The 25169-nt window shown below is 43.7% G+C and overlaps 1 protein-coding gene across 1 annotated transcript; it reads right to left on the bottom strand.

The window, feature by feature from the left end:
* Nucleotides 1–923: 923 nt before the first annotated feature.
* On the bottom strand, nt 924–24936 carry GOT1 (glutamic-oxaloacetic transaminase 1; the record flags this gene model as incomplete). The annotated part of the gene is made up of 9 exons (XM_080693689.1): nt 924–1063; nt 5497–5639; nt 6672–6837; nt 6923–7073; nt 8440–8544; nt 8799–8911; nt 9341–9464; nt 15076–15257; nt 24819–24936. The coding sequence occupies 9 exons, from the start codon at nt 24934–24936 to the stop codon at nt 924–926; spliced, it is 1242 nt and encodes a 413-aa protein (XP_080549815.1).
* Nucleotides 24937–25169: the final 233 nt, after the last annotated feature.

Here is a 25169-nt window from a genome sequence, read left to right on the forward strand (position 1 = left end):
AAGACTAAAACAGGTTCAGAGTGATTTCGCTAAATGGACCTGTATTTCAAGAATACGTTTTAGAGGCCAGGATGTAGCTCAGTGGCAAAGCGCCTGCTTGGCAGGTGTGGCACTCTGAGTTCGATCCCTGATTCCAAAAAGACCAAAAAAAAAAGAACCCTTTTAAGAATATATTTTACTTTTTCATTTAGCCACTAGTGAATCCCTCCAAAGGTTTCATTTAAACTGTGAGTCACGGCCCATTAATGCATCACAAAATCAATTTCATGGGTCTTGATCAGCATTTTTATTTCTTTAGTGAAACAGAATAGACTAGACTAGAAAATATCAGAATACACTCCACATGACAAGGGTGGATACCATTTGGGTAAATAATTTTGTTTCAGATAAATACACATGTGCGTGTCATGATGCAAATATATTTCTTACCGCAGTTGCCCTACAGAACCCGTTGCAGACCAGGGACACAACCATGCGGACGGAGCAGGGAGACAAGACACTCTGGGTGAAGGTGATGAGTTTTAATGCCACAACCAACCCTACACCACACGTGGCTCCTTCAGACACCTTGGGTCTTTGGGACTAGACTTTGTACAGCTGAGCAGCACACAGAAGCAAACAAGCAGCGAACAGCACACCTGCTTCTAGCAAAGGGAACGAGGTATCTACGTCTCATTATCAAAGTTCTTTTTTTATTCTTAAATAAAAACCTTAATTTGCTCTGGCTGCCAGAGGCTCTAATCCCTGGCCCCCGATTCTTTTCAAGCGTTAAGTCTCTTCACGTGGAACCAACTTAGGGGCCGCCACATGGGGGCAGCCTTTCGGTTCTTCGGTCGTCTCTAATGGTGTGTACAGTAGGTGTGTGCAGGCGGGGGACACACGTGACGGACTGGCTTCGGTGGTGTGGACGGGATGGTGTTTCTTCACTGGATTCTGGTGACTGCTTCATGGATGGAGGTAGCCACGTAATCGAGATTTTTGGTGGTTAAGCCACACATGTTGATCCGACCGCTTGGCAGCAGATAGATGTGCTTTTCGTTGATCAGATACTCAACCTGTTTGGCTGTTGGGAACCCAAAGAAGATAGGATCAGAATGGCACGTCTCCTTTCACCAGTGGAGGTTCAGTGATTATAGGACAATTACAGTTTTTGTTCTTTCTTTTAACAAAACAAAAAGAGCTATTTTGTTCAACGGAAAAATAGGAACATATGGTCACTAGACTCTGGGAAGCACTCCTATTAGTTAACTTTCTAATCCTTAGGAAGTTCAGTATGACTACCACAGATGGGAATTTTAACCTGGGAATACCTTCCAACTAAGCACATTACTTTCACCAAGACATCTCTATCAACAACTAAAAATAGCCACCAGACTGGTGAACACTGATATGAAGAACTGGTTATACAGGGCTCTCTTTCCTTCTTCCCTAACCTGTTTGCTTATCCCTAGGCACCTACCAGCAACTTCCCTTTGACATTTCATCTTTACAGTACGTTGGACAAGGTCCCTACATCGGGTACTTGATAAATTCTTTGTGAGTGAACCAGGAGGCCAAAAACTACACAGACTCTCTGACCAGGCACCATCAGATCTTCATTTATTTTTCAGCCCTCCCTCTTGGATGCAGGAGGGTTCCACTTTTGCAGAAACATGTATGAACTAGAAAGGGGCTGCCTATACTGTCCGGATGCCATGATCCCTACAGTAGTTTCGTTTTATTGCAGATCCATGACAGGAACCTAGTGGATCTCTGCCCCTGAAGACACTGTCAATATGAGGACTTGAGCTAAGAATAATAAAATCATAAGAATCAAAGGAGCAAACACCATGTACCAGGCAGTGTTTCAAGCACTTCAATAATCGTGGTAACAACCTTATCCCCATTTCAATGATGGGGAACAGAGATGGCCCCAAGGTCAGATAGAAGGGCCTTCCCAAGGTCACACAGCTGGTCAGTGATAAATGTGGGACTTTAAGGCCCAGTCTGGACTCTTCTATGCAAGGCTACACTGCCCCTCTGTGAAGCAGAAAACCTGGACTCCGGACTCAGTGCTGCCACATCCCCCTCCAAACAAACCTACTGAACAAACAAACACAGGAAGCATTAGAAGTCACCCTGACCAACCAGGGCCCCAGTGGCACAATCAGGTGGCGCCATACTTATAAGAGGTCACCCTGACAGGCTTTCCCATGTGAATGACAGTCATCCAAGGAGGTACAGGAAGCTCATAGCCAGGGCCATAGGCATGCCACTGTTTGTAAAAGATTGTGCCTGAGAAAAAGCTGTCATTACAGCCCCCCCTCCAAGTTTGTTTGTTTGTTTTTTAAAAATGAGACTCCTCTACTTAGGGGAGGAGAGGAATGTCACAGTTTAAGAGGCCAGTAGAAGGTATTGACTCTTTTCCTAGAAAATGGCCAATATCCACATAAGCAAATTTTTGTACTATAATTCCAAGGTATCTTTTAAAGTACAATTCCAGAGGATCTCTTAAAGTACAATTGTGAAGTCTGGGCAAAAGGCCCTGGTTCTGACAGATGAAAGGTAATAAAGGAAAAAAAATTGCAGAAACTACGTGGCGGGTACATGGGGATTCACTATTCGATTCCTCCAAGATTTTCCTATGTTCTCCTAATAAAATGTTGAGAGGGGAGAGAGGGGAAAAACAATTCTTTTACAAAAGCATTTTTAAAAAATGATGACAAAGCCGGGCATGGTGGCGCACGCTTGTAATCCCCGCGCTTGGGAGGCAGAGACAGGAGGATCATGCAGGTTCGAAGCCAGCAGCGCGCGCTGGCTTAGGAGACCCTGTTTCCAAATAAAAATGTAAAAATAGGTCTGGGAGTGTAGCCCAGAGGTAGAAGGGCTTCCAGGAACCCCAGTAAAACCAAAAATAAATAAATAAATAAAAAATAAATGACAAGTGACTTTTTTTTAAAAAAATGTCAAGAAGTGCCAAGGATGTAAGTGCCAACGATGTGGCCTCTGTTTTATCAGCACAGGTAGATTCTCATTTTTCAATCCATAATAAAACTTATTTCCTATCCTGGATAGTAGGAGGATAGAATATTACTAGTAAAGCTGGGTGTAATCCCAGTACTTGGGAGGGTGAGACAGGAGGATTACAGGTTCAAGGACAGAGTCAGTGAGTAGTGAGACTCTCATAAACCCAGTGAGTACTTGTTTCAAAACAAAAATAAAAGAGGACTAGGGGTGTAACTCAGAAATAGAATGCCCCCGAGCCTGGGTTCAAACCCCGGTTCCCCCCCAACACACACACACACACATAAACACACACAAGAATATTACTACTAAAGACCATTTCCATCACAATATTTTCAACAGTCTTAAATCCAGAATTGTGGTTTATTTTTTTATCATGTGCTTTTATTGGTGCTATACAGTCTCATCATAGTGTAAATCATGTTGACAATGCCATACGTGCACACAGCACTTACAATTAATATTTTTTACAGTTGTGTAAGAACAACTTGTACTCAAGTGAACTAGTTCTCCATTCTACAGTCACAAGAAGACCTAATAGCTAACTTCTACTTCCTTGGACAGCCTCATTTTACCCCAAAGTATTTTGAGGAGTATAGGATACATTTCTATTACCTCTCTTATTTATATTTATTTACCCTGGCTTTCTCTGAGCTCATTTCAAGCTGGCGTTCTGATGGGCCTTGTTTTACTACCTTCTGGTGCCTCTAATGTTCCACCTATAACCCAGCGCACATGCCTGGTAAAGTCCCCAGGACACAGGTGAGCGGCTGCATCTGTACCATTTGACTCACAACGAGGCCAGTAAATGCTCAGGAATTACTTACTAAATTAAAGAATCCTCACCAGGCATCACTGTGCATGCTTGTAATCCCAGTACTTGGGAGGCTGAGACAGGAGGATCACAGTTTTGAGATCAGCCTCAGCAACTATCAAGACTCTTGGCAACTTAGCAAGACCTTATTTCAAAAACAAAATATAAAAAGGGCTGGGGGTATAGGTTGGAGTTAGAATGCCCTTGAGTTCAATCCCCAGTACCACAATAAATAAATCCTCTATCATCAGAAGGGATTAATGAGCACTGATAGGCCCTATTAATGGCTGATCAAAATTTTTCATGGCTCTCCACTAGATTTTCAATCAGCTTTTAATTCCAACTACCAATCTAAATTCTTATTCAAGAAATGGAGAGATAGCTTTATAACCCTTTCTTTACTTTGCTATGCTTTGCTTTTTTGAGATGGGGGTCTCACTACGTTACCCAGTCTGATCTTGAACTCATCAGCTCAAACAATTCTCCCACCTCAGCTTCCTGGGTAGCAGGGACTACAGGTACATACCACAGCACCCAGCTCGCGACCTCTATTTGAAGGCAATACCTGGAGACTACAAAAGGCCTATAAAGAAATTAGATCTGGAATATCCCAAAGGCCCAGGTATTACAAGCTTGGTCCTCAGTTTGACATTATTGGGAGGTGGTGGAAACTTTAAAAGGTAGGATATAGCTAAGGGTGGTGGCGCACGCCTGTAGTCCCAATACTCAGGAGGCTAAAACAGGAGGATTGCAGGTTCAAGGACAACCTCAGCAATTTAGTGAGGCTCTTAGCAAACTAGTGAGACTGTTTCCAAATAAAAAATAAAATCAGGCTGGGGGTATAGCTCAAAGGTTGAATGGCCCTGGGTTTAATCCCCAGTACCACAAAAAAAACAAGAAAAGAAAAGAAGAGAGGAGAGGAGAAAAGAAGAGAATAAACCACAACAATGTTCTTCTGAGTTCTAAGGAGCTCAGGAGATCATGAGACATACCAAGAAGAGAAGAAAGAGGTAGAGAATAGTAGAAGGTCTTCTGGTCATTGAGGGTGGGGGCAGGCTCGTGAAGGGGGTTATAGGACCCTGGTCTGTCTGTCTGTCTGTCTCTCTTCTCTCTCTTCTCCCCCCCACCACCACACACTACCCACCATGATGTGCTGTCTCTCCGCAGATCCTAAAGCAACCGGGCTAAATGACCATGGACTGAAACTTCCAAAGCTGGAAGCCAAAATAAACCTTTTCTCTCCATAATCTGATTATCTCAGGTACTTATTAGAGTAACATGATGCTGACTAACATAATGAGTAATCACATGTAATATATACACTCAGGATTAAGGTAAAACCAAAAACTACCTGAAGATTTACAAGAGACCTTTCATATAAAACAAGGCTCCAAGCTACAAACCCTGTCACCTCCCAGCTGGCTCTGAGTCACCCCTCACCCTACAGTAATGTAAATATTGTGGTTATGGGGCAGTACAATAAACCACAACAATGTTCTTCTGAGTCCTAAGGAGCTCAGGAGATTGTGAGACATACCGAGAAACCTAATTTGTCTTTACGCAAAGTAATGGCAGGCCAAGTGGGTGACAGCTCACAGAGGTGACCTCATGACCGGTGACCGAGGAGTGTTTCACCTACAAGCGCACGCACGCGTGCTCGAGGTAGGAGGGCCACTTACGGTTCAACCCAGTGAAGCTGAACATGCCAATCTGCTCAGTGATGTGAGTCCAGGTCCCAGGCGTCTTGAGGGCTTCTAACCGGGCCCTGAGCTCAGCTCTCATGGTCAGGATCCGGTCGGCCATCGTCTTCACGTTGTCTTTCCTAAAGCAATAGCAATACCAGTATAAACAGGAGAGATGGAACATGAACACTTAGGCTAAACCCTGGAATTCAGACTATAAGCTGAAAATGGTATCACAACCTGCCTATTATGGTATATGGATGCCTGGACAGTCAGTTGAACAGACCAGAGAGTTAGTAGGCAGAAGGCAAGGACTATATTTACTGATAGGATCTAAATGGAAACCACTAGTGTTTTAACTCAGGCTGCAATGAAATGCCTCTGCAGACAGGATATTTTATCAGGACTAATTAAAGATTGCAGATTTAGCTATTACATAAAAATCACTCTGTTCTCAAATATGGTAAAATACAGAAGCCCCCTAACCCCATTCATGACTTTAGTTATCCATGGCCAACTGTGATCTGAAAAAAAAAATTTTTTTTTTTTGGTGGTACTGGGGGTGGAACCCAGAGGCTTTCTACCTCCGGGCTATACTCCCAGACCTAGTTTATATTTTATTTGGAAACAGGGTCTCACTAAGTTGCTGAGAGCCTCACTAAGTAGCTGAGGCTGGCTTCAAACCTGCACATTACTCTTGTCTCAGCTTCCCAAGCGCGGGGATTACAAACGTGCGCCACCACGCCCGGCTTGAAAATATTAAATGAAAAATTTGGAATATAATTCATGTTTATAGTAAATTCCTTTACTATAGTGTGTTGTTATAACTGTTCTATTTTATTATTATTCTTATTAGTCTCTTACTATGCCTTGAAGCTGGATATTTCATCCTATCAGGAACCCATTCCTCTCTGTTTTCCAATTTTAAGGGAGGGAAGAGAGAGTGGCAGGAGCGTAGGGTACTGCCATTCACCAAACGCCCCCTCCCCTGCGCTGTGCCACACACATGTGAGATAGGTATCAGCCCTTTAGAGAAATATGTGACATTCAAAGAGGTTAAAGTAATTATGTCCTGCCTCTGCCAAAGTAAAGGAAGAGCGCTAGTTAGATGTAAGTGGGTAACTAGAGTTCTGCATTCCTAGCCCTCGTACATCAGGCTCCAAGCCCCTTACCATTCTTTAAGGAGCTCCGGGTCAGACAAGGTAAAGGCTACAATCCGTGCTCCTTGGGCGGGAGGATTGGACCAAGTAATTCGCACAATCTTCTCCATCTGAGAAAGGACCTTCAGGACGCTGTCAGATTCTTTTCCAACCACCGTCAGGTTACCCACTCGCTCGTCTACAGAGAGGGTGAGTGAGAATCAGGCTTGGCTGCTGAGGGGGACATGAAAAGGGAGCAGAGGGGAAGCGGGGCCGCAACTCACTGTAGAGCCCAAAGTTCTTGGAGAAGGACTGGGCACAGAAGAGCTCGAAGCCTTCAGACACAAAATAGCGAACGGCCCAGGAGTCTTTCTCTAGGTCTCCAGATGCAAAGCCCTGATAGGCCGAGTCAAAGAAGGGGAACAGAAACCGGCGCTGCGGGGGAAGGAAAGCAAGTCAGGCAGGAAAGACCTGGAACCAACCTCAGGTGCGGCCTTCCTTCTCCAGTCTGGCGCCTGGAAGGATTCCCAGCACTGAACCTTTCTCCTAGTTTTTATCTATGTCCTCTCCCACTCACCCACCCACTACTTTATATCTGCTAAACGCCAACCCACAAACATAACAATGTCAGTAAACCTTGTTTTTAGCAGTACATTGTCCTAGAGCGTCAAGATGCAGATTTGCCAGCATGGCGTATCTTTGAGGCATGGGTAATGGATTCTGCTCCGTGAATCCCAGTCTGGCAGGTAAGGCTTGGCATTCCCAAGGCCTGCCTCCACCGCAGGGACCCCAACCAGGCACTCAAGACGAAGCGGGCGGATGGGTCTCTGTTCATCTTGCTCTTACTACCTCAAAGAGTGCCCCCACTGAACCTGCTCCTCCTGTTGAGTGATCCCTCTCTAAGTGGACACCACTTCCCTCCCTGAACTGTCCAAGCACAGACCACTGTGCTTCCTGCCTGCTACCTCTGCAGCACGTCCCCACATCCAATCACACCCCAAGTTCTATCGGTCCTGTCTCCCGATGGCTCCAAGATCCTTTTGCATCGACTTTCCCCACAGCCACCCACTTTATTCAGGTCACCAGTAGCTCTCACTTGGATCAGGGCAATAGCATCCTAACTGCTCTCCCTGCCTGTCCAGTCTTGCCTCCCTCTGATCTATTCCCCACTGTGTAATCGGGGTGACCTTAAGACCATGCACCTACACTCAGGACACTCCCTGACGTCAGAGATTTCCCTGGCTCACTCAGGCCCTGAGAGTGAAGTCCAATGCCCCGGCAAAGGGCAGAGCCCTATTCACTCTCTCGCCACATGGAACTCTAGGCCTTAGGAAGAACGACCTTCAGTCTGGGCAGAGTGCTGCAGGCCTGTGATCCCAAGACTTGGGCAACTGAGGCAGGAGGATCACAGGTTCAAGGCCAGCCTCAGCAACTTAGTGAGGCCCTCGGCAACTTGGCAAGACCCTGTCTCAAAATAAAAAATAAAAACAGGGCTAGGGCTATAGTTTGGAGGTAGAATTCCCCTATGTTCAATCCTCAGTATCAAATATAAAAAAAAAAAAAAAAATGCTTTCACTTCCTAGAGCTTCTGACCATGCTCTGCTCTCTGCCCCTGCAAACCCCACCCACCTATGCCTTCTTCACCCACCCCCTCCTGCTGCTGCCACCAACACCACTGCCAGAGTTTGGGCTCTGTATGCACTTTTCCCTGTTTTCTAAAGTCTTCAGTAAACAAGTTTTGCTTTTGAATTCATTGAGCACCACATGCTACTTCTTGGAGATGCCCTGGAGGAGCAGGTACCTGCATGACGGAGGCGATCTGCTTCCACTGCTCTGGAGTGGGGTCGGTGCCAGTTGGGTTGTGTGCGCAGGCGTGCAGGACGATGACGGAGAACTCAGGAGCATTCTGAGGAGAAGGAAGCTTTGTCAGCTGTGACACTTACAGTGATATCAGGAGACACAGCCACAGAGAGGTCAGCCACAAAGGGCAAAGGGCAAGCACAGTCTCGCACGCTTTCACGTGCCACTGTGCTCTTTCAAACTCCACGATCTGGCTGGGGGAAGATGTCTCAGACTCTCACTTAGCAACTCAGCCAGAGACTTCCCCTATGGTTCCTAACACCATAGAATTCCCTTTAGTTTTCCTTCTAAATCACCCACCTCCAAATCACTCAGGAAACCTTGGAGATCAAGTCCTCTCTTCTGTGCATCCCAGTAGCGATAGGACCGAATGTCTTTAAAACCAGCAGCAGAAAATACAGCATTATGGTTCTCTGCAGGCCAAGGGGGAACATGGTAAGCACTTTCAGGGAGGCATTATTAAAAAGAATACAAGTCAGCTTCCAGGACCCTCCCAGACTCCATGTCCACTAAGCATCATTGAGACTAAGAGTTAAGATATAGACAAATAAAAAATCGTAATCAAGAACAAGGCAAACCAGTTACATTAATGCCAAACTTACATCCTACTACAGTGGTACTTCCTGTATCCACATTTTATGCCTTCTCTAGGGTGTTTCAACATAAACCAAGAGTGCTGAATTTGAGCACTAGGTTTCTTGTGCACTCTGCTATAATCCACTACTCAAACTAATCCCACAGGTCAGCTGTTGCGGGGCTGGATTACATTTCCTGTGTAATCAGCGAGCGTCATGAGGATAATTCTCTCTAGCTTCTCATCTCCCCACAGCTTAAAGACTCACCCCAGGTTGGTGAGGAGACATAGATAGGTGTGTCCTTGTTGTTTGTCCCATTGTACCATCTTGCTAAGAACTCGGCTCCAATTCGAAGTGCACCTGTTCCCCCCAAAGACTGCACACCTCCTACCTGAAAAAGAAGCAGGCAAAGGTGGCCAGCGTGAGGTTGGGTTATATTATCAAAATAAGGTATTAATGAGCATTTATTTTGTGCCTGCTCTGTGCTAAGCCCTTTAGTTGTATTTTCTCATTAAAACCTCTTGCCCGGGGGATGAGGTTATAGCTCAGTAGTAGAGTGATTAGTCTAGCATGTGTGCTGCCCTGGGTTCAATAACTAGCAGCAGAAAAAAGGGAACAAAACTTTACAACAACTACATGAAAACGTCCTATTATTTGCTCATATATACAAATAAAGCAAGTGAGGCTAAGAGAGATGGAGCACCCTTCTCAGTGTCCGCTCCTGAGCAGGAGGCCCAGGTCTTCGATGAAGGAGGTTGACTCTAGGGGAAGCATCCCTTCTGAACACAGAGGTAGAGGACAGACTTAAAGCACATAGCAAGTGCCATGCATGGCAAACCCATTTCTTCAGTACCCAGCTCAAGATTGCCCTCCAACTGAAGCCTATAGAACAGTAGTGCTGATTGCTACTGACGTGTATCTGTGGTCCTCCATCTCCTAGAACTCAGATTTATGTGTCCTTAATAAAGGTGATATGCAAATACTATTTTCCTCTCCTTAGCTTCCCTTCTATTAGTGACCTAATATGGGCAATAATTAAAGTCCTATGTTTTACTATCATAAAATGCTTTTGCATGCATTCTCATTTGATCTTCACATGCCCTGTACAGTAAGGTCTAAACCTCCAATTCACACATGAGGAAATGGCTTGCCAAAGGACACAGCTGGCGAGTGGCGGGCTGGGCATTAATCTAAGTCTTTCCGTGCTGGGTCTGGTCACTATATCCCGTGCCTGCCACTTTGCCTATCCATCTTTGATTCTGCTCCTTTGAGGTTCTAATTAAGTCTTGGCATCACTCTTTCAATAGAGAACTGTCATAAATTACATGTTGCCTAATATGTCTACAGGATTAAGGAGAGAGAAAGAAAAAGATGACATGATAAAGTCCATCTAAATAAAAGGAGGGCGCATACCAATCTTCTAACAGCAGCAACTCTTGAAAGGGGTCTAGAATGTGGGACTCTGGTCAAAGGGACTATGGCCTAATCTATAAATTCTTTTCTTTTAGTGAAAAGAATATATTCATGTGTTATTTGAAAAACTTCTAATAATTTTTAAAACCTACTCAGATGTCTGGGATTTGCTGTAAACTAAATCCAGCTTTGATAATGGGTCAACCTTATATAAGATTGACATATACAGATGACATTGAAGCTAGGTGGTGGATATTTGGGGATTCATTTACTATATTATTTTCCTCACTTTTGTATAGACTTGAAATTTTCCATTATAAAAAAGCCAAAAAAAAAAACATCTTCCTAAAGAAAAGCTTCCTCAGCTGGGCATGGTGGTACACGCTTGTAATCCCAGCATTTAGGAGGCTGAGACAGGAAGATTGCAGTTCAAGGACAGCCTCAGCTACTTAGACCCTTTGCAACTCAGTGAGACCCTGTTTCAAAATAAAAAGTAGGGCTGGGGTGTAGCTTGGAGGTAGAATGCCCCTGAGTTCCATCCCCAGTTCAGAAAAAAAAAAAAAAAAAAAAAAAGCTTCCTCAATCTTTTAAAAAAAAAATCTACCATAAGACTAGTGCCGAAAGTATATAAGAGACCTAGCTTCTAATACTTAACCTCACCCTCTCCCTGACTCCAGAAAACAAACTCACAAAAAGTCAGAACATCAGTAGGCAAGATTGAAAATGTGCGTGAGAGAAATACTCATTTTTTTAACATGAACACTTCTGGACATTTAAAATATTATGTGATATGTGAATTTAAAATTATTAAGAAATTATTCTCTAAAATATTTTAAACACTATGGTTTCAGCAAAACACAAGTAGCTCTACATATCAGTGGTTAACAGAAAACAGTTTTGGGTGGGTCAATAATGTGGCAAAATTTGGTCATTTGGGGAACTGATTTTTTGCAAATTAATTCAGAGCCCAAGATGATCGTATACTTGGTAATAAAGAAAAAACAGCAATATCAAAAAAATGCTTTCCAAATTTGTCAAGGAGCCAGGAAAATGAACCTGGGTGGCTAAGCAGGGGTATCCAGAGCAACGGAAATCCAGGTATTGGTGTGAAGCTACTGTGCCTACTGCAAATGTCAGTACATAACTGCTGGACACTAGGACCACTGCCTGAGATTACAATTTGCTGATGTCATAACTTCACTGTGAGCCACAGGATCACTGGCCAGAACTGCTCAGGGCCAGGGCCACGGCACAAGGTACTACGTAAACATGAGCTAAACTAGCTGAAGATGACGATGCGGAAAAGACATGAGCCACAGCAAAAGACCCATGTCTCATAAAGGCAATGGTCAAAGCAAGAGACAGGATGTGGTTTCATGGCAAGGAGCTGTGGCCCGTGGCAAGGAGCTGTGGCCCATGAGCCCTACAATGACTAAGTATAGTGGCTCAGTAACTTCAGAAACTGAAACATTACTATGCAGGAAGTTGAAAAAAATGGACATTTGGTCTGGATCCTAAGATCTAAAAGTAGAAAAGTAATAAAAAGCAGTGAGGAGCCTAGAAAACAGGTCTCCTCAAAAATGGGTGAAGGAGCCAGCAACTTAAATCTTGAGGAGAATGGACTAAGGGAAGACAGGATTGTCATTTTGTGGTTAATTCTTTCATTGAGGCATCATCTCCAAGTTTTGACTCAAATATTTGCATTTCTAACCTGACAACCCTAGTTAAAAGTGAATCCACCCCCACTCCCATCCCCCCCAAAGCCTGACCATCTTAAGAGCATTTGTCATCTTTTATATAGTATTTCCTTATGCTCATAGTCTGTGTCCACAAAATTGAGAGCAGGGATTCTGAATGTTTGGTCTCTACTGGGTTCCAGCAGCTGGTACAGTGCCGTGCTGTCCTGACTGACACTGCTGAGTGCAGGAATGATGGATTCAAACATCTGGGAACCTCCGAGGTCCCAGGCTGGTGGCTAAATGCTGAAGATCTGCAAGGAAAATGAGCTAGCCATGAACTTGCAGAACATGGTCTTGTGAGAAAGAAAACCTTATGAAACTATACATTATAGTAAACACAGTAAGTACTGTTATACCCAAACTGTTATCCTGTGATAACTCTGGAGACTCAACCAACTGCCCCTGTCTGAGAGAGCTTAGGATTCAGCATAAAAGTGACCTTTGGCCAGGTCTTAAAGGTCTTGGAGGCGGGGACTAGGGAGCTGAAGAAGTGAGAGAGGGCATTCCAAGCAGAAGGAATCAGAGTCAGAGCTAGGCGAAGGCTTAGTCATGAAAGAGTCTGATGGGGCTGGAAAACAGCAAGGCTCTGAGGATGCCCGGAGGCCTACAGGGTGGGGTGGGGGCAAGCAACTGGAAGAACAGGATAAAGACTTTAAAGCCTGGATTCTGCTCTGTAGGAAATGGGCTCCTGTGCAGGATGGGTGGACAGCAGGTGACATTTTTTTTTCTATGGAAGACCTTTCCAGCTACAGTGTGCAGAATGTACTAGAATGAGGAAGAAACTAGAGGCAGGAAGGTCAATGAGGAGGCTGATACAGAAATCTACATGAGATCCTAGAAAGCTGAACTAAGACCGTGGTCTGGGGATGGGGAGGGCTTCCAGGGAAAGAGGAAAGGCTCAGAGCTGAGAAGCAACAGGTGCCTAAGGGGGAACAAATGTGAAGAGAATATCCTAAACCAACCCAGAAAAGGATCTTCGGATATTTACTGTCATGAAGACTGGCATTTAAATTTGTTCCATGATCAAAACCACAAGATAGGATGAACTGGACTAAGAAGGAGTGCTGTGTTCCCAGGTCAAGGCCACAAGCAACAGCCCAGAGTTTTGCAGTGTTAACAGTCAAAACGGGGATGAACAGGCAGAGGAACAAGTATCTGCCAACATGGTAACTTTATAAGAAATGTAGTCTCCAAGGAAGTGGCTCTCCCACATGGAATCTCTGTTTTCATTTGTCAGGAAAGAATTCCAGACCTGTACTGTCTCTAAGGATAGGTCCCCTAGTTGCCAAAATTCCCCACTTTCCAACCTCATTAGGATTCTCCAACCTCTCCCTGGGAACACACTGATTGACAGACCAATTTCCCCATGCAACCCGACATCTTTATACTATTAACATTCTACCTACACACCTTCAGCTCCTGGAGGCAAGTAAGTCTTGCATACCAATCCATTAAAAGCTGAATTAGGTTACGTGCATAAGCATTGCCCAGAGTTCCAAGACCTTCACCAGAGCCTCCCTGCACCTGACACGTGCAAGTTACACCTGTGGACCCTTTACTCTGTCCGACTACTCTGCTTATCAGGGCCTCTGGGTCACATGGTCCCCAAAAGGAAAAACCTGCTGCAAGTAACACACGAAGATCTCAGATGACTCCAACATGTGGTCCCTTCAATGCATAAACTGCAGGCTATTCTACGACGTGGCCCAGGGAACAAACGAGAGCAGCTCGTTTACATTGCCCAACTCCTACTGCGCTATTGCCAAACCTGAGCTCTTCCCTTTCCCACCCGTCCAGCCAGGTTTATCTTCTTCAAACAGCACTTTCATTGGGTAACTCCTCTGCAAAAACTTCTGCAGAGTTTTTGCCTGCCAAAATCAACCTGCCTTGCCTCTCTGAGGTTCCAAGTTCCAAACAGGCATGTCTCTACGTAGACTCCCAATCAAAAGGAATACCCCTCCGGCTTCTCCTCATCTGTGCTTTGTGGTTCTCACACCTGGCTGCACTTTAGAACCACCTGGGAAGCTTTTAAAAAATAGGCCTGTGGAGGGAGGGAAAGGAGGAGGGTAGGAGCTTGTGCCTTCCAAGACTGATTTAACTGCTGTGTTGCAGAGTCCATGGAATCCAGTTTACAGACTCTTTACAAAACTGTGATTCTGACGCACAGCCACATTCACAAACTCCCCAGGGGCCTCCTTCTCCTCTGAACTCCTACAAAACCAAGAATCTGGCCCGTACCACTTCCTGACACATACAGCCTCCCTCACTGCGGCTGCTTCCAAACATGCTCTTCTTCCCTGTGTCTCTAGTTATACACACAAGCATTTAAATGAGTTTCTGAGATTGAGGCTAGAAGTATTAATAACTGGCAGGGACTTCAGAGAACATCTAGACTGGTGGCTTTGGGGACCCACAAAGACCTTTTGAAAATCAACCTCCTGCAAAATAAGTAGACACACAAAAAAATTCTACATCTAATTTCAGGGAAGCCCCCTTAGGTGACCACCCCTATGCAAGTGTTCTTTATAGGACAATGAGCTACAACTAAGTCTTTTTTCTAACATGTATGTGTAGGGACCAGGAAGTTAAATGACGTTCCTGTAGTCATTAGTAGTGGCAGAATTGAATCTAGAACTCCAGTCTCTTATGCTGGTCAACACTGAACAACTACAGAAGCTGTGCTTTGCCTACGGCCAAGTTATTCAGGTTTCTTAACTCACACCACTTAAACCCTTATTTTTTGACAGTTCACTAGACATGACATTTATTACCTTAAAACAAATTAAATTTTCAGCCCCTTAACTTTCATGGTTTTTTAAAGAGAAAAAAATATCCTCACCCCAAACTCACCCGGTTTTCCTTGAGAGCTGGGCTGTCTTCCCCAAGGGCAAGACAAGAAGCTCTGGTCCGGAACTCCGCCAGGCCCAGGATGGGCAGATATTCATGGTTGAGGCTATTGTCATTAGCGATCTTCTGCTCCACCTTCCTCACTACCGGCAACACCCAGGGCTGGCAGTCATCTGTGCGATATGCTGAGCACAGGAGAGAGATGCAGACAGAGGGGTCTCAGGCTTCATCCAAGTCAGAGGGTGGATGTGAACAGGGAGAATTCTACCAGAAGTCTGCCAGGGCAGAGCTGAGACAAGACCGCCGTGAAGCACATTCACTTGCTGAGTACCTACTTGGGGTACCTGAGCTAAGTGCCAGGCACACAGAAGGAGGTATAGGTAGCTTTCCTCATGGAACTTACAACTCAAATATGTGCCCTCCAAAAAATAGTACACCGAGGTAAAACTGGGACCTCACAGAGCATGGTCAAGTAAGAGAGTGGAAGGGAATCCACTCTGTGAACTAAAAAATGTTTTACAAATGCTGTGTTAAACTGGGCGTGGTGATGCATGCCTGTAATCCCAGGACTTGGGAGGCTGAGACAGGAGGATCACAGGTTCATGGCCAGCCTCAGCAACTTAGTGAGGCCCTCTGCAACTTAGTGAGACCCTGTTTCAAAGTAAAAAATAAAAAGGTTTGCGGGTGTAGCTCAGAAGTAGTTAATCCCCAATACCATAAAAAAAAAAAACCAAACAAACAAAAATGCTGTGTGGATACTAGGTGTTTTTGTTTGTTTGGTTGGTTGGTTGGTTGGTTGGTTTTGCTGTACTGGGAATGGAACCCAGAGGCATTCTGCCTCCAAGCTCCATCCCCAACCCTATTTTTTATTCTTTATTTTGAAACAAGTTCTCACCAAGTTGCAGAGGGCCTCATCACTAAGTAGCTGAGGCTGGCTGCAAACCTGCGATCCTCCTGTCTCAGCCTTCCAAGTACTGGGATTACAAGCGTGCGCCACATGCCTGGATCGCTGCATGGTTACTACTAATGCACTGAGATCTCTACGCCCAGTGGCCTGGCAATCTTCTTCCTTCTGCATGTCCAAGAGAGCTCTGAAAAATGCTACTTCATAGCCGGGCGTGGTGGTGCACGCTTGTAATCACGACATTCAGGAGGCAGACACCAGAGGACTGAGGTTCATGGACAGCCTCAGCTACTCAGCAAGGTCCTTCACAACTTCGTGAGTCCCTGTTTCAAAAAAAAAGGACTAAAGAATAGGGCTGGAGGTGTAGCTCCAAGGTACAATGCCCCTGGGTTTTGTCCCCAGTACGGCAAAAAAAAAAAAAAGCCACTTCACAAGAACTCTGCACCTTCAAACATAAGCATGGAGTTCTGGGAGAAGGCTCACCTCCTCTTCTTACCCTAAAAAAGCGGAAATGGGATGGACAGTGAGCAAACACCAGCGAGCAGAGTCCAGCAACTGGACTCCAATTACCCAAGGACCCATTTAAACACATCTGTGTCCTCTCCCTCTGTACTGACATCAGCCAGTGTTTACCACTGACTGCTCATCCACTTTATCTGCCCCAGCCTGTCCCTGAGCTAAGCTTATTTATTTAACAATAGTTAATCTTACTTTATGGTAAAATTCTAAGCATTTCTTCTACACTAAAAGTATTTTCAGGCCAATCTGAAATAGCCTATCACTGACTTTCCCCCATACGACTCTACAGAATATGCTAGGATTTCGGCTTTAGAGGGCAGCTGCTTTGGCTTTGCACCCGCGTCAATAATCTCCTAGTAAAATTCCTGATAGAGATCATTTGTTGCTCTGCCCAAATACGTATGTCTCCAACAATCCTAAAGCTATGCAGGTGACCTGGAAACTGAAACAAGATTTTAGAGTAATTCTAAATTTTATCTTGTTGATTTCTGCCCAACATTAGTTCTTGACTTTAAAAACATCATATTTTAGAGTACTGGTCATTGTTTACTGAACAACTGGTATTTACTGAACAACACAAGAAATTCAGAAAAGTCCAGAAAGTAAATAATTAATATTATAATTAACACGTGATCACAGAACTCTAATACAAGGAACATGAAAACATAGGTGTGCAACCTTCCAGCTTTATTTTCTGTGGGCATATGCTTTTATAAAATACGGTCCTTAGTATACATAAGATTTTCAACATGCTTTTCCCCATTAGTGAAAGATATGTCACTAATATCTTTCATCAACTATTCCAGTAACTTTGAGTTCACATACCTACATTCCACATTTTTCCTTTTCTACCTAGTCCCCAAATCCCTCCTTCCACAAGTAACAACTGATGCTAAGCTTCTTTTGTATCTTTCTAGAATTTTCCTAAGCATACGCAAGCAAATAGTTTCTTACGCGTGCTCTTTCCATACAAAAGGAGTGTATAATGTACCTTGCAGTGTTTAGTCCCTTGCTTCTGCCACTTGAAGATGTTTCGTTTGCTTGTTTGTTTTGTGGTATCAGGAATTAAGCCCAGTGGGGTTCTACCTCTGAGCTACACCCCCAAGTCCCTTTTTTAATCTTTCTTTTTAAACAAAGTCTCACTAAGGGACTGTGCACTGGCCTGAAACCTGTGATCCTCCAGTCTCAGCCTCCCAAATGTGCCACTGGCTTGGGGATCTTTTTATATTGTGTTCTTTCTTACTGGCGCTTAGCTGATAAATGAACAATATTTTATTTTGCTAATTTCTTATTAAGCATTTGAGTTGTTTAATTTATTGGCTCTTCAAACTATCTTAATGAACAACCTTGTACAAATGTCATCTAACATGTCTGCAAATGTGCATTTAAGGTTCAGGGTTGAAAATGGAAAAGCTGACCAAGGAGTATGTGTATATGTAGTATGGACAGATATTTCCGAATTGCCCTCCACATCAATTTACATTTCCACCAGTACTATAAAAGAATGCCTGCTTCCCCACAGCTCACCCACTGAGTGAACTGTTGCCAGTATAGAGGCACAAATAGAAGCTCAAGGTAAGGTTTTGTTTTGTTTTGTTTTTGGTACTGGGGATTGAACCCACAGGCATTCTACCTCCCAGCTACACTCCTAGTCCTATTTTTTATTCTTTAATTTGAAACAGGGCCTCACTATCTGCTGAGGCTATCCTTGAACCTGCAATCTTCCTGTTTCAGCCTCCCAAGTACTGGGATTACAGGTGTGTGCCACTTCGGCCAGCTCTCAGGATAGTTTTAATTTGCATTTCTTTTATTTATAGACGCAACTGAGAATTTTTCAAGTGTGAGCCATTTGCAACATATTTTAGTACCTAAATAGTATTCTCTTCCATGCATAATTTATGAACTATACTGCTTTCGATTATTTGCTATTATAAACACGGTGGTAAATGCTCTTTTGTTTCTATGCATGTTCATCAGTGTTTCTATGGGAACTATTTATAAACGTAAAATTGCTAGGTCAGAAGGTATACAACAAGAAAAATGTCTAAGATCATTTTGAATTTTGTATCTTATTTTATCAGCTAACTCTACCACAGAAGATGACATGTGCAAACCTTAGGAACACCAAGTTAGGAGTAAAAACAAGGCAGAGCCCTGCCCTACACAGCGGCTAAGCAGCCAACCAATTCAAAACACTTCATGCCGCCCATCTTTCCCCACCGCCCACAACAGATTCAAAACGCCTACTTTACAAGGAAGGATCTGATCTGATTTCTTTAAATACACACCAAAGTAACTACTTCCAAGTAAGAGCTATCTCTGAAGCAGATCAACCCTATCTAAACACAATGCTACCACTGTTCAAAACATATTCGTGGAACTCTTTTGGGGAATTGTTTTTGGAAGCAGCATCTCATTATTGTGAATATATGCTCAATAGTGCCAAATCTTCATCCTTTCAAAGTCAATGTAATTTTCAGAAATGGTATTTGTATCACCTCCAGCGAACAGCTGGGTGAACAAACTGGCTGATATTCATGGAAAACAATTACAAAGAGAAGGTCTTTTGTGTTGGTCTTACTGCTTAGAAAGGCGGCCATCCCAAGCCAGGCATGGCGCAGGCTTGTAATCCCCACGCTTGGGAGGCGGAGACCGGAGGATCGCGCTGGTTCGAAGCCAGCCCTTCTGGCTTAAGAGACACTTTCCAAAAATAAAAAAAGTATAAAATAGGTCTGGGAGTGTAGCCCGGAGATAGAAGGGCTTCTAGGAACCCTAATACCACCAAATAAAAAATTTAAAAATTAAAAAAAAGGCCATTCCAAAAGAGTGTTGCTATTCATCTTTAGCTTAATGTCTAGACTACATAAATGATACTAATTTTGGGTTGTTTTTTTTTTTTTGCGGTACTGGGGATGGAACCCAGGGGCATTCTACACCCCCAGCCCTATTTTTATTCTTTATTTTAATGTACAAAAGTTTGTGTTCGTAGAAAAACCAATTCTAAGCCAGGCGTGGTGGCACATGCTTGTAATCCAAGCATTCCGGAGGTGGAGATTGGAGGATCAAGGTTCACAGAGAGCCTCAGCTACGTAGTGATGCCCTTCGCAACTCAGTGAGACCCTGTTTCAAAAATAAAAAGACTAAAAAGGGCTAGGGGTGTACCTCGGAGGCACAATGCCCCTGGGCTCCATTCCTAGTACCACACACAAAAAAAGACTAAAACAATAAAAATAAAATAATAAAATAAAAGACTAAAAGGGTTAGGGGTGTACTTTGGAGGTACAATGCCCCTGGGCTCCATTCCCAATACCGCAAAAAAAAAAAAAAAAAAGAAAGAAAGAAAAAGAAAAGCCAATTCTATTATGTTTTGGGTCTATGTTTGGTTGTTATATATATATACACCATATAATATAACTTTGCTGTATGTTTATATTTATATCATTCATAAGTAATATATTGCAAATAAAATATTAAAGAAAAGGCCATAGTAATGCTGTTCTTGCCACTACTATAGACTCCGTGAAACTCAGAAAAATCCTGTAGTATTACCTGACGGTAGGACTGAGAAAAGAGGCATTGTGTCTATGCACAAGACAAACTGGGAAACTCAGACCTCCGCGTCCTTCTTCAATGCCCAGTTTCTCCCAGGTTCAGTTCTGGATGTATTCCTAAGGCTTCACATAACCAGGCAGAACCACAGATTTCTCGTGGGTGACTGGAGTAAGACAGGTTAAATATTATCAACAATCATGGTTCTTTCTCACCCTGCTTTTATTCCTGTGTGTTGTGAGTTCCTCTTTCTCTTATTTGCTCCTTCTTTTTAGCAAGGATTTACTAAATCTATCATGAGCTGGGTACTGGGTAGGAGAAGCTACAAAGAGATGGAAAAGATAAGTAAAACTCTATCAACCTTCCAGGAAACATAGTATATCAAGCCTTTAATTCTCTGAGGAGTCAGGGTCAACTTAACAGAGAATGAAATGTGAATCAATAAGAATTCAAAAGGTAGATACAGAAGAAGGGGCATTCAACAGAAAGATGCCTATGCAAGGTCCTAGGGACCTGGAGTGCACTAAGTTTTTGGAGATCTGCATTTTCATGACTTGGAATTAGGCTCTGTGGAGGAATAGCAGGACGTGGTTCAAAGTCTTGGAGTCAGCTAAGGAACTTCTGTTCCAATGGGGAACCACTAAGAGCATTGCAGCAAGACAGTAACACTGACAGCTGTACATTTCAGCAGGAGCATTTTGAGTGACGCCACAGAAAATAACCTGGAGAGGACAGAGACAGGAAGTCTAGCCAGAAGGCTAGGCAATAATCCAGAAGGAAATAATGAAGTCCCGAGTTAAGGGTGTGGCAGTCGGGATAAAGATAAGGGAGATAGTCAAAAACAACTTATAAGGTAGTAAAGATAGAATCCAATGACCAAATAAATAGATGTAGGACTGGGGAAAGGGTAGCTGAAAATTCCAACATCTTCCTGTAGCTGGATAATGAGTGTTGGTGGTAGAGTCAGTCAAGATATAGAACACAAAGGGAATAAAAAGAAAAGATCAATGGCACTCATAGAAGAGGTCCAGGATGGACAGGTTTCATAATTGTAGACATCGATGGTAACTAAAGCCACAATACTAACAAGGATTTTCTAAATATTCTGTACATACAAGACACTGTGCCTACCTTACAGTTCTTTACTCTCATTTACATCTTGTGGCAACCTACAAAATAGATACTGTGATATCTGTTTTAGGGATCTGGAAACTGAGACAGAAAGGTTAAATTAATTTGCCCAAGATTAGAAAAATAACAAGGTAAATAAGATAATTTTTTAAGAACAAGAAATATCTAGAGAAAGCCTAACGCAAGCAGCCTGAGGGGACCATAAAAGGGGTCTTCTCATTAGCACTCTTCTCCAGAGTTCCACGCACCTTGCCCTTCTTCCTGGGCATAAGCACTTTGAGAGGAGTCACACAGGTTAAAGGAGGGCTGGGTGGTCTTGCTTTGCAGAAGGAAAGGAAAAACATAGAGAATTAAATGATCCACTGTCACCCTCATCCTCCTAAGATCTCTACTTCCCTCATCCATCCTCATCCAAGAGCCAATGCAGGTATGCTTCTAAGACCCTTCTCCAACTATACAGGGAGAGAGGGCCAGGGGTCCAGAAACACCCGATGTAGCATAACTTCACTTTTTTGTATTTGACGATACAAAAAAACCCACACTGAAAACAACAATTATCAAAGCAAGCACAGTTTATCTGGGCCAAAACAAAGCTAACCTTACATGAAAAAATGGACTGAACCCCTTAAAGAAATTTCCTGCTTCAAGCCGTATCGGTTTGGATCCATATCTCTCTGCCTTAAAGCTACTTCAGTCTTTAGCTTTGAGAAGTACTAAAATAATCGACTCAGAATGCATTGTGCTTACCAGTGGAAAATGTGATACTCTGTTTAACCACAAAGAAAATATCACGTTCCTCACAGCAAAATTCTCTGGGGAAGCTATCTCCAAGCAGAAACTAGCTAATGAGATTACAATTGCACTTTCTCCTAAAAATGTCCAGTGGCCCTAGAACCTGATTTGTCCCAGATCATATGACCACTAGGTAGGAGAACTGGGATTCCTGGGATTCCTGCCAGGTCTCTAAAGCCCCAGTTCTGTTTTGGATTCCTTCAGAGGGTCTGGGCAACCAGTGCACTGTAGTGGGAAAAGCCAGGAGACCTGGGTACAGGCCTCGTTGAAACCAATGATGCTTTCTCCCCCCACCCCCACCACCCAGAAAGCATCTTTTCCAATGTCAGTAATTAATTACATTTCCTTCGTGAAGGATATACTTTGGGGTGTATATAAGTAAAGCTAGGAATACTAAAGCTGGAAAGAGACTTTTTATTCTACTCTAATTAGACCCTAATCTGAACACCTGCCATACACAAAAAGATGGATCACAGTGATAATGAAAAACATTTATATATAACAACTTTCTTCTCTCCTTTTTTTTTTTTTTGGTGTGTGTAGTACTGAGGGTTGAACTCAGGGGCCTTCTACCTCTGGGCTACCACACCCAGCCCTATTTTCTCATTCTTTATTTTGAAGCAGGATCTTACTAAGTTGCAGAGGGCCTCAATACGCAGCTGAGGCTGTCCGTGAACCTGTGTTCCTCCTGTCTCAGCCTCCAAATGCTGGGATTACAAGTGTGAATCATCACAACCAGCTTCATATAAAACAACTTTCATGTACATATCACACACCTAATCACTCATTTATTCCCCAGTCAACTGACAAGGCCAGTAAAATCCTACACAATATTTCTGTGAATCATGGAGTAGACTTTTGGTAGAGTCGAATTTTAGAGTAGAATTTTACTAGAGGTCATTCTGTTCCTGGGTCCTCATTTTACACACTGAGTTGTGAAGATGTTAAGTAACCGTCCCAAGGTCACTGGACCCTAGCACTGGGCCTATACCCACGTCTCCTGGCTCCCACTACAGTATACTGGCCGCTCCTAGACCATTTGAAGGAACCCAAATAGAGAACTGGGGCCTGAGAGACCTGGCTGGAATCCCAGCACTCCCAATTTGTGGTCCCACACCTCAGGCAAACTGCATCTTCCTTCCAGGTTTAGACTTTTTTATCTCTAAAGAGCAATAGTAAGAAGCAACCTTTCAGAGTTGCCATGACATTAAATGAAATGACGTATATAATTCATTTTCTCATCACCCCTGGGCTCCTGGAACACATGCCAAAGGCATGTGAGATGGCCTTCTAAACTGATTTTGAGCCGATCACCTCTTGCCTGAACTGGGAGCTTTTTCTCTGTATGAGCAACTTATTTCTAAGCCAATATTATAAATGATTTCATTTTTCAGTTTCTTGAGCTGAAATCTTTTATTCAAAATATTTTGAGACCCACTCAAAGAAACATCAAAACAACAATAGCTAACACTTACATAACTTCTACTTACATGCCAGACATGGTTCTAAGCATTTTAAATGTATTGACTCTTCACAAAAACCCTGTAAGATGGTTCAAAGGTGATTAAGCTAGTGCAACCTAAGGTTTTAAAAAGATATAGTTATATTTGATATTAATGTTAGTTCCTAATATCTCACCTTAAAGAAATACTGAGATGTTCTACATTAGATTTAAATTAGAAGCTGAAATGGTACCCATTCCAATTTAATTTGAGACAATCATTCAATATTTCATCCACTATGCTACCTGCTAAAAAGTCACATTACCTCAGTAAGTCATAAAAAATAAATGATTTTTCTTACCTCACCCCATATTCCTTGGTGAAGTTTTCTGGTTTGGTTTGAACAAGCAGAAGCAAACATTCTCTATGAGAAGCCTGATTCTGAATTCTCTTTATGTCACCCTATGCTACAAAACAATTCCATTTTTCCTTTTCAGAATGTCTGGTCCTTTTATTCTAAACCTGCTCCCGTAGAACGTCTAGGACATTCTATTCATTTTCATCCCCCTGATTGGCTTTTGTATGTTGGCAAAACCCAAATTAAAGACACGTCTGTGGGGTCCCAAATATCCAAATGAAGGCACTAGCAATAACAAGTTGGCTAGAAAAGGTTAGCGTTTAAAACGAATTTCTGAGACTTTCCAATACACATGTTCTTCTAGGTAGATAAGTAAACTGAGACCTATGCTCTGAGCTGTACAAGGCCCAGGATATGAAGACAAGGATGTGTGAAAATTGAGCTCCATTCCACCGGTTCCACCCATTCCTAGAACACCAGGAAGGGCCAGACCCACCTTTTCAGATCCCCCAGGCAACATTAGCCCATCTCAAAGCATTTCCAGCTCTAGTGTGTAACACCCGCTTTCCTTTACATTCTTGAAGACAAAACCAAGACTTAGTCTTCTCTACAAAGTTTAATAAGGTACCTAGTGGATACTTCGAGGTCGCTTAAATATTAACCGACCCAGATCAACACTCCCTAGGGCCAACACATTTTCCAGCTACCAGGACTCCAAGCCTAGGAGGCGTCCCGTTTTTCTTCATTTCTTTACAATCCCTGGATGTCCCGTTGCTTAGGAGGATAAAGAACACAGGATGGAGGAATCATAAAGGCTGAGTGTGTGTCCTGGCTGCTACACCTGTTCTGCGTGACCTTGGACACATCTTCCCTTCCCAGGGACGCAGCATCCCCATCTGTAAAACGGGCAAGGTGAAGGAAACCCTCGCGGATCCCCGGTCTCCTAGATCCCCAGCTCCAAGAAGCGCCAGCCTGGGTCCCTCCCACGGTCCCCCTGCCCAGGGCTGGTCCACTCTCACGCTGATCACATTCCAGGGCACAGCATCCTTACCTCCCACTCCCAGGTTGACTTTGCGGGGGTCTGGATCCTCCCGGAAGTCGGCTGTGAGCTTAAAGACCAGGACCGGCTGGGCCTGAGGAACCTCGGCAAAGACCGACGGGGGTGCCATGGTGACAGAGCAGGAATCTTCCAGGAGACCTCACTCCGCTCCAGGAGCTGCCCTGTGGAGTCTGGGCTCAGAGACTGGAGGAGACGCTCACCTTCACCGAGCTGGCGGGGGCGGGCCCGCGGCCTCCAATAGGCGTGCCGCGTCCGGAGCTTGGCAACGCGGTTAGCCAATCATGAGCTTCTGACGAAAAAGACTAGGCGGGAGAGGGTTCTATGAACCAATCCAAGAAGAGA

This window comes from Muscardinus avellanarius (assembly GCF_963383645.1).
Source record: "Muscardinus avellanarius genome assembly, chromosome: 4".
Lineage (NCBI taxonomy): Eukaryota > Metazoa > Chordata > Mammalia > Rodentia > Gliridae > Muscardinus > Muscardinus avellanarius.